Source organism: Chroicocephalus ridibundus, chromosome 10 (genome assembly GCF_963924245.1).
Source record: "Chroicocephalus ridibundus chromosome 10, bChrRid1.1, whole genome shotgun sequence".
In the NCBI taxonomy this organism is placed as follows: Eukaryota; Metazoa; Chordata; class Aves; order Charadriiformes; family Laridae; genus Chroicocephalus; species Chroicocephalus ridibundus.
Window position 1 is genome coordinate 387332 of NC_086293.1, and position 12100 is coordinate 399431.

At 58.0% G+C, this 12100-nt stretch overlaps 1 protein-coding gene across 1 annotated transcript; it reads left to right on the plus strand.

Annotated features, from left to right (window-relative positions):
* The first annotated feature begins 4042 nt into the window (after positions 1-4042).
* Positions 4043-8326, plus strand: LOC134521530 (antigen-presenting glycoprotein CD1d-like). Its single transcript, XM_063348097.1, has 6 exons — positions 4043-4132; positions 5285-5542; positions 7184-7465; positions 7577-7861; positions 8013-8109; positions 8232-8326. Exons 1-6 carry the CDS (start codon positions 4057-4059, stop codon positions 8236-8238), a joined length of 1005 nt encoding a protein of 334 aa, XP_063204167.1. The 5' UTR covers positions 4043-4056; the 3' UTR covers positions 8239-8326.
* Positions 8327-12100: the final 3774 nt, after the last annotated feature.

Below are 12100 nucleotides of genomic sequence, written 5' to 3' on the forward strand. Positions count from 1 at the left end.
CTTCTCAGCCCAAAATTTATCAGTCGATCAAAGCCGATTTGACTAGTTGGACAGTTTACTTAATGGGATATAAAACCAGTTTATAGTTTGGATCACTTAAACCACTGAGAAAAATGTCTCATTTCACAAAAAGGACAAAATAACTTAGCATCACTGGGGACAAAGAATGAGGTCTTCAACTGATGGGAAACTGGTATAGCTCCAGCAAAGAGCAAGTGGCCAAGACTGACAAATAAATCATTCTTCACGTACAAAACCTCCCCAGGCAGTCCTAGGGTAAAACCACTGTATGCTCTTGACATACGTCAATGGTGTGTCCATGGTGTCAAGGACAGGCTGTTCTGCAAGGGAAGGTGAGCTAGGAACTGAGGGTGACAGCAAGGGAGTAAGGTTGTTACATCACCAACTAGGAGCCAGGAAGTCAAACCAGCAAACTGGGGGTAAGAATCAGGTTTGGAAATGGTAACCAGCATCAGCCGGGAGTCCAGTGATCACCCAGCAAATCTGAGGTGACAATTCAGATCCACTCAAGCCAATGGGACAGGACTGGTGTCAGGAATGGAGAAGTACAAGACTTGCAGCAGACAGAGCTGAAGCATAGCTCCTGTGTAGCTCCTACACAGATGGGAGCCAAGGACAAGATTCTCGGTTAAAAGCAGTTCCCAAGTGGAGGTGAGGTTATGACCAGGTTTCTTAATGACAGCTGTCATCAGCAAGCCATCCTAAAGCTTAATTTGAAAGATGGAAGTGCACTGCAGTCCCTCATAAATGTAACTTCTATCTTACTATGGTGAATATGCACCAACCCCAATAAAACCTCAGACAAACAGTCATCCAGTTCAAGCCATTGTAGCTGTACTGCTGTAAAGAATTGTATTGGTGCCATTTCTGGGTCCGCCAGGCCACCACAGCATCCCTACTTCTCCATGGGGCAGCTCCACAGAAGGGAAGGGGTTTCCTTGTCTCCCCATGTCTGACTCAGTGTCATGGGATGCTGTAGCTCAGCCCGCAGCAGCCCCATATGGGGCATCCCCATGTCCCCACCACAGCTGGGGACATCTGAGATGAAGACGTGGCACGGGGACACCTTGGAGGGGTCACATGGCACCCTGCCACATTTCAGAGGGAACATCTCTGCCCTGGTTGTGTTTGGAGGTAATCAGGGCGTCCCATCTCAAACTTCCCCTTGGCTTCCCGTTTCAGTTCTGCCTTTGACCACAACATGGGCACCCCCAGGAAAGGGGAAGAGAAACTGCAGGGCGAGGGGATGCACCAGGGGACAGCCGGGGACGAGCGGTGGGTAGGGGACATTGTGGGGGTGAGACCAGCTCTGGTCACCCCATTGACCCTCCAGTGCTGAACAGTGGTCACAATGGGGACAGAGTAGGGGGATGGACTCCACCATTCCTGTTCCCATGGCCATGGGGGGACAGGGTTCCCCACCAAAGATGGTGGTAAGGAAAGGGGAGAGCCAGGCTGCAGCCCAGCCCCAGGCCCTCTCCTGGGGCCGTTTGCAGGAGAGTTGGAGCTCCCCAGCACTGTGGGGTGCAGTTCCCAGGCCCCGTGGCATGGATGGAGCTCCGTGGAAATGGGGAGGCTGTTCATCCACAGCAGCCCTCTGGAATGGGCCTCGGGGTGAGGGGGACCGTGGACCCATCCCTGTCCCAACTTGGTGATCCTGCCTGGCCAAGTGCCACTGCTCCAAGTGTCTGATGACTGTCCGTGGAAAACAGACCCTTCCAGGCCCCGCAGCCCATCTCTCCCCTTGGGGACCATCACACTACAGCTGCTCCAGCCCATCCTCTTCCTGCATCCCCAGAGGAATTCCTGCAGTGGCCACTTCCTCCAGCCCTGCCTGCACCCGTCCCCAACCCTGCAGGCCTGGGCCTGGAACTACTCGTCACCTCCTTCCTGGGGAGCCCCTTCCCCAGCATCAGGGCAGCGGTGCTGAGCAGTCGGGGGATATCACCAGCACTCCTCACTCTTCCCCCCCAGAGCCGCCCATGGCCACGGTCTTCGCCCGCACACCTGGCCCAGCTTTGCTCCTGCTGGTTTGACACATCACCAGCTAGCTTCTCCCTGCATCCCATCATGCAGGACGGCCGGGAGGTGGCATGGGGCCAACACACAGCCTGGGGGCATGGGGAGCCCAGGCATGTGGCCACGCTGTGGGAATGGCGTTTGTCTCCTCTGCAGGAAAGACAGCCACGTAGGGGTGAACCTAGCTGCAAGTGGCTCCTGTGGTTCTCACCCTCCTTCCCCCTCAGGAGGTCCCCCCAGGAAGCACCGCCAGCGCACTGCAGAATCCCCACACTGCGGCCAGGAAGACTTTCCCTTTTCCTGGACACTGGCCCATGTCCCTGGCATGTCAGGAGAAGCAATGCCTCCCCCAGCCTCTCCCACCCCTCGGCATCTCCATGGCCAGTGTCCGTCCCTGGCAGAAGGGCAGTGACAACCTGGGGCCAGACCAGCGTGGGGCTGCTGAGTGGGATGGAGGATGGAGCAGTCCACAAACCAGGGAGAGATGGAGCGATTTGAGCTGTTTTGCTGAGGAGAAAGGGGAAGGGAGGACCCAAGTGACCTCTCCAATCCCCTGACACCGGGAGCCATTTCGAGCAGGTGCGAAGCCGCTCTGGCTCCAGTGCTGATCTCCCCCTCTGTCTGGGATGGGTTTGGATCAGGATCTCCTCCCCTCCTGACTCCTGCCCCCACGCCCGACTCCTGCCTCTGCAAAAGCTGGAGGGATTGGGGGCCAGTCACCCTCCGAATAAGGGAGATCGCTCAGCAATTATCGTCATGAGCAAAACAGACTCAGCTTTAGGAAATTAATCAAATTTATTGCCAATCAAAATCAGGTACGATAATGAGAAATAAAATGTCTAAAAGCATCTTCCCCCGACCCCTCCCTTCTTCCTGGGCTGCACTTCACTCTTGACTTCTCTGCCTCCTACTCACAAGTGGCACAGCATGATGGGGAATGGGGACTGCCATCAGTTTATTATGCATTGTCTCTGTTGCTCCTTCCTCCTCACCCTGCTCCAGCACGGGGTCCCACCCACAGGAGACAGTCCTTCCCAAACTTCTCCAGCATGGGTCCTTCCCATTGGCTGCAGTTCTTCACAAACTGCTCCAGCGTGGGTGTTTTCTACAGGGTGCAGTCCCTCCGGGAACAGACTGCTCCAGCACGGGTCCCACATGGGGTTTCAAGTCCTGCCAGGAGCCTGCTCCAGCATAGGCTCTCCACGGGATCACAGCCACCTTCAGGCACATCCACCTGCTCCAGCACGGGGTGCTCCATGGGCACCATGGTCCTTCACCATGGGCTGCACAGGCACCACGCCTGGAGCATCTCCGCCTCCTCCTTCTTCGCTGACTTTGGTGTCTCCATAGTTTTTTCTGTCACATATTCTCACTTCTCTCTCCCAGCTGCTGTTGTGCAGCAGTTTTTACCCCTTCTTAAATATGCTATCGCAGAGGAACTACCAACATCGCTGACTGGCTCATCCTCGACCAGCGGCGAGTGTGTCTTGCAGCTGTCTGGAACTGGTTCTGTTGGACATGGGGGCAGCTTCTGGCATCTTCTCCCAGAAGCCACGCCAGCAGGCTTCCTGCTACCAAAACCTTGCCGCATAAACCCAGTGCTCTCTGCCAGGGGTCTACAGAGTAAAGTCCTGGGCGTTACCATGGGAGAAGGCAAAGGCCACTATGGGCTGGACTCAGACTACATCTCCTTGGGTGCCAGGGTGCTGTTGTAGCCGGGAGGGATGCCCACTGCAGCTGACTTTGCACCCACGCAAATCCCCTGGCAGTCACAGCCACTGGCCAGAGCGTCCCAGCCCTCCACCAGCCACACCATCTCTCCATGGGGAACACACCCAGCCAGGCCCTCCCCAAAACCTCAGCACCAGCCTCATTGGCTACAGGAGCCACGCAATGACACTGCCACTGCCAGAGCTGCACAGGCAGAGCAGCCCCGGGGAGAAGAAGGTGGTCACGGCTTCCGTGGCCCCTTCCTCCTCTTGCTTCATTCGCTCCTGCACACCTGCTGCTGGCACTATGCAGCCTCCTCGCCGCCTCCTCCTCCTCCTCCTCTTTCTCCTGCTTCTTCCTGCGATGTGGGCAGATCCAGAGGGTAAGTGAGAGCCCTGCCTCACCCCGACCTGCTCCCATTGCTGCACTGCGGGACCCCACAGAGCTGGCAGGGGGTGGGCACAGACAGGCCACTGGCCCCATCATCAGTGGGACAACCCCCACCCCACAGCACCCAAAGCTGCCCCATCCTTGCCCACCTGCTTGGCATTCCCTGCCCCACACCATCCTGCCCAGCCCAGCACCACCGGCACGGGGGTTCAGCCGCCTGAGCAGCCATGGGGCAAGGGGTCCCTAAGCCAGGCCTGGGGTGCTGGCGTGCCCCCAAAGATGCCTTCCTCCTGCAAGGAGCCTGCAGGCAGCAGGCGTTCTCAGCCCTTCACGGCACAACAGCCCTGCACTGGGCTCCAACCCCTTGAGCAGGTCCTGGGCATCGCCCTTTGCCTGCAGGAGCATTTCTCTTGCATTCAAAGGGTCCCTGAATCCTCTACATTCTCCCCCTGTGAAACAAAGCTGAAAGGTTCCTCCTGCAGCTACAACCAGCCCTGCATGCCCAGCCTGTGCTTGCCATTCCAGGGGCAGGCACTCCCCACACCCTGGCCAGGGGGGCACCCACTGCTCCAAAGCAGGCTTCACTCTGCCCTGCTTATTCTGCCAGATCCTCATTCAGCGCTGCAGCATCGAACTCAGTCCCCTGCCTCCTGTTAGGGTTCACCCTTGAGCATTTCCTGGGAGCCCTAAGCAGTGGTGAAATGCCCTTCCCTCCCAGCCCCCCAAGCCCCCGCAGCGTGTGCAGGTCTCCAGTGGATCCAGTTCCTGGCACGGGCACTCCTTGCCAGGGGAAGCATCAACCCAAACCATCACCAAGGTTCCCCCTACCATCCCTGCCATGCAGCTAAGTGACAGCTTAGAGAGAGGGACAGACCCTGGGGAGGTGGGTGGCTAAAAAACGGAAAGTAGAGGAGAAGCGGGGAGAGGCTGAGAGAGCCTGCCGAAGGAAACTGCAAACTGAGTAAAAACAGGGGATTTCCCCCGCCCTGCCCGTCTGACCCATCTTGCCTTGCCTGTCCCCAGGGACACTATAAACCACCGTTCTTCCTAGGGCTGCCCACCAGCACTGGAACTGGCAGTCCCCGATCTCCTCCTTCATCCTCATGTACCCCAACGCTGCTTCCTCTCTCACCTCTCCCCACAGGCTCTTATAAACTCCACCTTTTCCAAACCTCCATCTTCCACAACACCAGCTTTGTGGACATTTCGGCCTGGGGCACCCTGGAGGACATTGTCTTTGTTACCCTGGAGAAATACACCTGGAACATCCTCTACCTATACCCATGGGTTTACCCATCCCTGCCTGCAGTAGAGTGGGAGAACCTCGAAAACCTGTTCAGGACCTATGTGCACAACTTCCCTCTGTCCCTGTCCAGTGACGCCAGGATGTTCCAGGCACCCTGTGAGTACCAGGTGCTCAGCACCTCCTCATCTATCGCAGGGAGCTGTGAGAATGAGCTCAGAGCCACCGCCAACGGCTTTCCAAAACCGGGGCTGCAGGAGGGAAGGGACTGGGGCTTCATCCTGCACCAGCAAAACCCCCGAACCACCCTGTCCTGTGCAGGGGTCACACGGGGCCATCCTGGTCCCCCACACAAACCTTGGCCGTGTTTAGCTTCACTTACACCCTCACACCAGACGCACTTATTCTTCTCCAAGCACCCCAAATCCCACCGGAGAAGTCATCTGAGAAATGCAGTGGAGGGGCCTCTCCACTCCTGTCTGTGGGATGGGACACACAGAGCAAGCGCCTGGCCCTACAGGCTGGTGCAGTGCTGGATAACCAAGGGCAAGGTACCCTGCAGAGCGCCACAGTCCTCTTACTCGCCCAAACCCCACACCAACAACCCCTCTCAACAACACCCACCCCAACCCCGTGTCCTGTCACTCCCCCAGAGCAGTGCTTTGTGCTCGGCCAGGGCTCTCAACCCTGTTGTGGGCAGGGGGCAGCTTGAGGACAATGAGCCACAGGGTTAGGACAGGTTTCTCACACGCAGTTTCTACCGGGCGTAAAGCAGAGCAGTGACATGGGAGAATAGAATATAGAATACAGAATACAGAACACAGAACATAGAACGTAGACTAGTTCAGTTTAGTTCACTTGGAAGGGACCTACAACGATCATCTAGTCCAACGGCCTGACCAATTCAGGGTTGACCAAAAGTTAATGCAAATTATTAAGGGCATTGTTCAAATGCCTCTTCAACATTGACGGGCTTGGGACATCAACCACCTCTGTAAAGAAAAGTTTCCTCATGTCAAGTCTGAACCTACCCTGACACAGTTTGAACCATTCTCATGCATCAAGTCCCTGGATCCCAAGGAGAAGAGATCAGCACCTCCCTCTCCACATCTCCTCCTCAGAAAGCTGTAGACATCAATGAGGTCGTCCCTCAGCCTTCTTTTCTCCAAACTAGACAAGCCCAGGGCCCTCAGCCACTCCTCATAGGATGGGCCTTCCAGCCCCTTCACCAGCTTTGTTGCCCTCCTCTGGGTGCATTCAAGGACCTTCACATCTCTCTTAAAGGGTGGGGCCCAGAACTGCACACAGTGCTCAAGGTGAGGCCGCACCAACACTAACTACAACATGGCAATCCCCTCTCTTGACCCGCTGGTTATACTGTGTTTGGTGCACCCCAGGATGTGGTTTGCCCTCTTGGGTCCTGCGGCTGGCTCAAACTGAACCTGCTCTTAGCCAGCACCCCCGGATACCTTTCTGCACTGTTGCTCAAAAAAGCATCGAATGCCCCCACTTTCTCTTCATCCCTGTTAGTCAGTTGACAATCTTCAACAAGTATCGGTCCAATATTTTCTTTAGACCTCTTGCTATTAATGCACTTTAAAAAAAAACCCTTCTTCTTGCCTGACAGCCTGAAACACTGGCCAGTTTCAGCTGTAATTGAGCTTTGGCCTTTCGTGTCTTCTCCCTGGGGAGAATGACTTGGGGTGCAGAGGGAGTGGGAAAAGGGTTGCACTCAAAGAAGCAGGTGCAATTTAGGGCTCCAGCTCCAGCTGCACTCATGATGACCATTGTTCCCCCCAGACCCCTTTGTGTTCCAGTGCACGGCCGGCTGTGACTTGTATCCCAATGGCTCCTATACCAAATTCTACCATGTCGCCTACAACGCCCATAACTTCCTCAGCTTCAATGCAGATAAGAGCCGCTGGGAGAGACAGCAGGAGAGCGAGCTGGCGGCACAAGTTGAGGGGCAGTTCAACAACTTCACCGTCTTCTCTGACACCCTGCAGCACCTTCTCAATGTCACCTGTATTGACCACATGAAGAAATTCATCGAGTATGGGAAGGCATCTCTGGAGAGACAAGGTGAGACACCCCCCCTGACCCTGGCACGGCCACCGCAAAGCCCCCCACTCACTGGGGACAAAAGTGGTGCCCCACCAGGGCTCCCCCCACCCCTTTGCTCTCACACCCCAGAGATGCCCGTGGCCACGGTCTTCGCCCGCACGCCCAGACCAGACCAGCTCCTGCTGGTTTGCCATGTCACCGGCTTCTACCCGCGACCCATCAGCGTGGCCTGGCTGCGGGACGGCCAGGAGGTGCCACCAGGCCCGACGCTCAACACCAGCGCCATCCTGCCCAACGCCGACCTCACCTACCAGCTCCGCAGCGTCCTGGCCGTGGCCCCCCGTGATGGGCACAGCTACGCCTGCCGCGTGCGGCACCGCAGCCTGGGCACGCACAGCCTCCTCATCCCTTGGGGTAGGTGCCACCCACGGGGATGGGGCACAGGGTGCAGACAGAGGCCCGTGGCCCCATGCAGGTGCCTGGAGGATGGTGGGTCAGGCTCCTATGGCAGCTCCAGCCATGGCCTCCTGTGCACCTGTACCTCTCGCTCTCCTCTCTCCTCCAGGCAGCTCCAAGGTAGCTCTCAGTGTCGGCATCACCATTGTGGTCCTGCTGGCCATTGCTGCAGCCCTCGCTGGGGCCATCTGGCACTACAGGCGCAGGTGAGGTCTCCTCCTCGCCCAGCTGCACCAGCCCCATCAGCTCCAGACCATGGCAGGTGGGAGCTGCCTGGCCAGGTCTGCCTGCTCTTGTCCAGCCTCACTCACCTCCTCCTCTTCTGCAGGAGCTGAGAGCACGGGACACACCACACCAGGGATTCCCCAGTGCCACACTGGCCCCCGACATCTCCCTGATAATAAATAGCTAATTAACACCACCATGCAATGTGGAAACTCCTGGTGTGCCATGCCCAGCGCCCGCAAGCACAGGGCATCACACAGCTCCTGACCACCCCAGGACAGATGGGAAGAGCCTCAGTGCAGCGCAGGGGCATGCCTGCACTCCTCATCCAAGGGTGAACCACTGGAACAGCCCCCCAACACCAGCAGGGTGTCCCTGGCCCCAGCCCCTAATCCTGGAGGGCATCAGGCTCCCCACGAGGCAGCAGGACTCAGACATTGCCGACGCAGGCTGGGGCAGGGATGCAGCAGGGCGAAGGAGCACCGTCTTCCCCCCACTCACCCTCCTGGGGGCACGTCAGCGCCTCTGCACCAGATCCCAGGCCCTGCTGACAGCAGGCGTGGGGCCAGCACACAGCCTGGGGGCACGGGGAGCCCAGGCACATGTCGGGCTGTGGGAACGGGGTTTGCCTCCCCCATGGGACATACCGCCACGCTGGGGCAAATCCACCCAGTTCAGTGCTGGGGGCAGCAGCACGGAGGGGACAGAGATGTCTGTGCCACGCAGGGCCAGGCTCTCAGGGCACGAGTGGCAGCAAAGGACCTTCCCATCAGGGACAGCAGAGGCAGCCCGTAGCCAGGCAGCGACCCACCTGCACCGAGGGCAGGAAAGAGGGGCCGGGTCACCCGCACCGCCCCAGGTGCCAGGGTGCCGCCGTGGCCATGGGGGACCCCACCTCTAGCCAGGCGGATGGCCTTGCTCCCACCCTAATTCCCCGAGCACTTGTGGCCACAGGCCAGGGTTCTCCAGCCCGGCCTTCCCCTCCTGCTGTGTGACCCCACGGGCCAGGGACACCCCCTCAGCCGCCCACCCAGGCACTCGCCCTCACTCCCCTCCCCACCCCGCTTCCAACCCCGCCCCCGTTCCTCCCCCCACCCTCAGCACCCTTCCCTCTCGCCCCCCCACCCCCGGTCCTGGCGCTGGCTGCCTTCCTCACCCCAAACCGCCCCTTCCCACTTCCCCTTCCACAGCCCCACCCGCCCCTCCTCTGTCCCCACGGGTCCCTTCCTCCTCCCCACAAGTCCCCGTGCCCCCACCCCATGGCGCGAAGCCCAGACGGGGACTGCGCCCGAGCGTCCCGCCAATGGCGACCCGTACTGCACCTGACGTCATCAGGCACCGGGCGGACGAGGGGTGAGTGTGGCGGGGGTGGGGAAGAGGGCTGCGGGAAGCCCCCCGGCCTGACCCAGACCCAGACCCACCCCCCGGATCCCTCCGGCAGCCCCCGGCTCCATCCAAACCCCAGCGCCCCACGACAAGCAACCCCAGGGCTTCCCCCGCTCCCTCCACCCCTTCACGCCCGCATCCAGCCCTCAGCTTCCCCCAGCACCCCGGGGCCACGGATGATCCCCGGGGGTTTCCATCCCGGTCCTCCTCTTTGGCTCTCTGTGTGTTCCTCCGTCCCATAGCCCAGTATCCTCTGCCAGGCAGGGGTGAAGGCAGCAGGGATGACTGCACTGCCTTTAGGTCTGCGGGGACGCCTTCTTCCCTTCCCGAGGAGCCCTGGCTCCAGCACGGGGACACCCTCCTTCCCTGAGCAGGATGAGCACAGCCCACCCTGACTGACCACGGGGCTCTCCCGCCATGGAGGACAAGCACTGCAGGCACCATGTGGGAGATCCCGGGGGCGTGGGGCAATCATGTCAGCAGTCCCTGAAACAGGTGAGCAGAGCGACAGCAGGAGAAGCTCCATGCAATTGCTCACCCTTGGAGGACAGACCAGCAGCATCTGGTCCCTGGTGCTCGCACACGTGCTCAGCGAGCTTGACTGCGACATTGGCTTCTTCAAGCAAACGTTTGGACAGATTGTGCACGCCTTCATAATCAATAGGTGATAATTTAAACTTGACCTTCTTGAACATGCCCAGCACAAGGTCCTCCAGTGCTTCCAAAAGGATGTCCTAGGAATTCACCTCTCCTGCTGTCCCAGAATGAAAAAAATACCCTGGAAAAAGGCAGGACTTTAAAAATTAATTCTCTCCCAAGACCGCAGAGCTGCTTTGAGCCCTTTCCTGCAGCCCCTGCTGTTGTCCCTACATGAGGGTTCTCCGCCTGCTGTGCAAGAGCCAATCCGCACACTGAGTCGAGATACTTGGTTTTGTTCCAGTTCTGCAGAATTGGGTGCCGGCCATTTAACAACAGCCAGCACACCTCACATTTCAAACCACCCAATAGTCATAACGATAAAATACAGCTGATTGGTCAATAATGATTCATTCGCCACTCCTAACTCTACATATGCATCTAGAGCTCATTTTTAAAACGTTTCGGGAGGTTACCTCATTAGCATGCTCATTATTCACAAAGGGGGATGTATTTTAGCATCATAATTACCCAAGGTTAGTTCGGAATACGCTCTTGGCTCAAATTTGGTCCAGAAGTTCTCATTTTGCTGTCTTATGTCTAAGTCAGCAACTGCAAAAGAACACGTAAGACACATTTGTTCCGTTTCACAGCCTAGTCAAGGTTAAATACATTCCTCGATGCCTCAACCATGTCCCCACCCAAACTTCTTGATCAACTTCTAACTTTGTTCTTTAGACATCACTGCCTCAGTGGAAGGGCTGACGCACGGAGTCAGGCTGTGATGGAGCTGCAGCAGCACCCCGCCATGCCATGCGTATAAACCAGAGAGAGGAGCACCCAAGGAACCTCCGGGTCCTTCTGCAGGGACAGTCACTGTGGCAGGGCCGGGGCTGTACCCTCCATGTTTCTGGAGGCCGCGCTTAGCCCAGGAATAGCAGCGTGTCTCTAGGACCCTTACATACAGCATCTTTCCCAGCCAAGGGGCAGCAGCAGTGCTCAGGGAGCCTTGAACACAGCAGCATGCCAATCAGCCAGGAGAGCGGTGGGGATCAGAGACACGTGCCCAGAGCAGTGGGGCTCCAGTCGCGCACAGCATTCCCACTGACAGTACACCAGCCAGGCCCTGGGGTGCAGGCACACGGCTGTGTGCTCAACCTGCGTGCTCACTGGTGGAGCTCCATGGAGCAGTGGCTCCATCCCCAGGAGGCTGCAGCCCTCACCCAAAGCAGCATTCCTCCCTGGGGTAGCCCTGGGCATGCTGGCTCACAGCAGTGGAACCAGGCACGGTGCACCAGAGGGGCTTGGGGATGCACACCCCCAGCAGCGTTCGTTTCCATCATGGGAGCACCAGTGGGATTCAGAGCCCTCGTACACAGAAGCTCTCCCATCCCTGCAAGGCAAGATGGCTCGAGGACTTTGCATTGCATATCGTTTTCCTCAACAACACTGCAACAGCAGGCCTCAGGAAGCCTCAGTGATCCCATCAGCATGAGACCAGTGGTGACTGAGGACCTGGGGGCTGGCTTGTGCAGGTGATTGCGATGTCACTGGTGGGTGAGCAGCTGATAGGTCAGGTGTGGGAACTTGGCTTGTGAAGGTTCTTGTGGTGTCACTGGTGGGTGAGCAGCTGATAGGTCAGGTGTGGGAACTTGGCTTGTGCAGGTGATTGCGATGTCACTGGTGGGTGAGCAGCTGATAGGTCAGGTGTGGGAACTTGGCTTGTGAAGGTTCTTGTGGTGTCACTGGTGGGTGAGCAGCTGATAGGTCAGGTGTGGGAACTTGGCTTGTGAAGGTTCTTGTGGTGTCACTGGTGGGTGAGCAGCTAAGAGGGCAGGAGCAAGCCCCTACCTCGTGTCATGCTTATGAGGTCACTGACGGATGAGTAGCTTTTAGAGCAGGAGCAGGCGCCTGGCTTTTATAGATGCTTGTGAGTTCACCAGTGGCTGA

What these genes read in the sequence shown, in the direction of transcription:
- LOC134521530 (XM_063348097.1), top strand. Translation starts at nt 4,057, where the DNA reads ATGCAGCCTCCTCGCCGCCTCCTCCTCCTCCTCCTCTTTCTCCTGCTT. An exon ending in CAGGATGTTCCAGGCACCCT is followed by an intron (nt 5,543 to 7,183) that starts GTGAGTACCAGG and finishes TGTTCCCCCCAG; the next exon opens with ACCCCTTTGTGTTCCAGTGC. An exon ending in CAGCCTCCTCATCCCTTGGG is followed by an intron (nt 7,862 to 8,012) that starts GTAGGTGCCACC and finishes TCTCTCCTCCAG; the next exon opens with GCAGCTCCAAGGTAGCTCTC.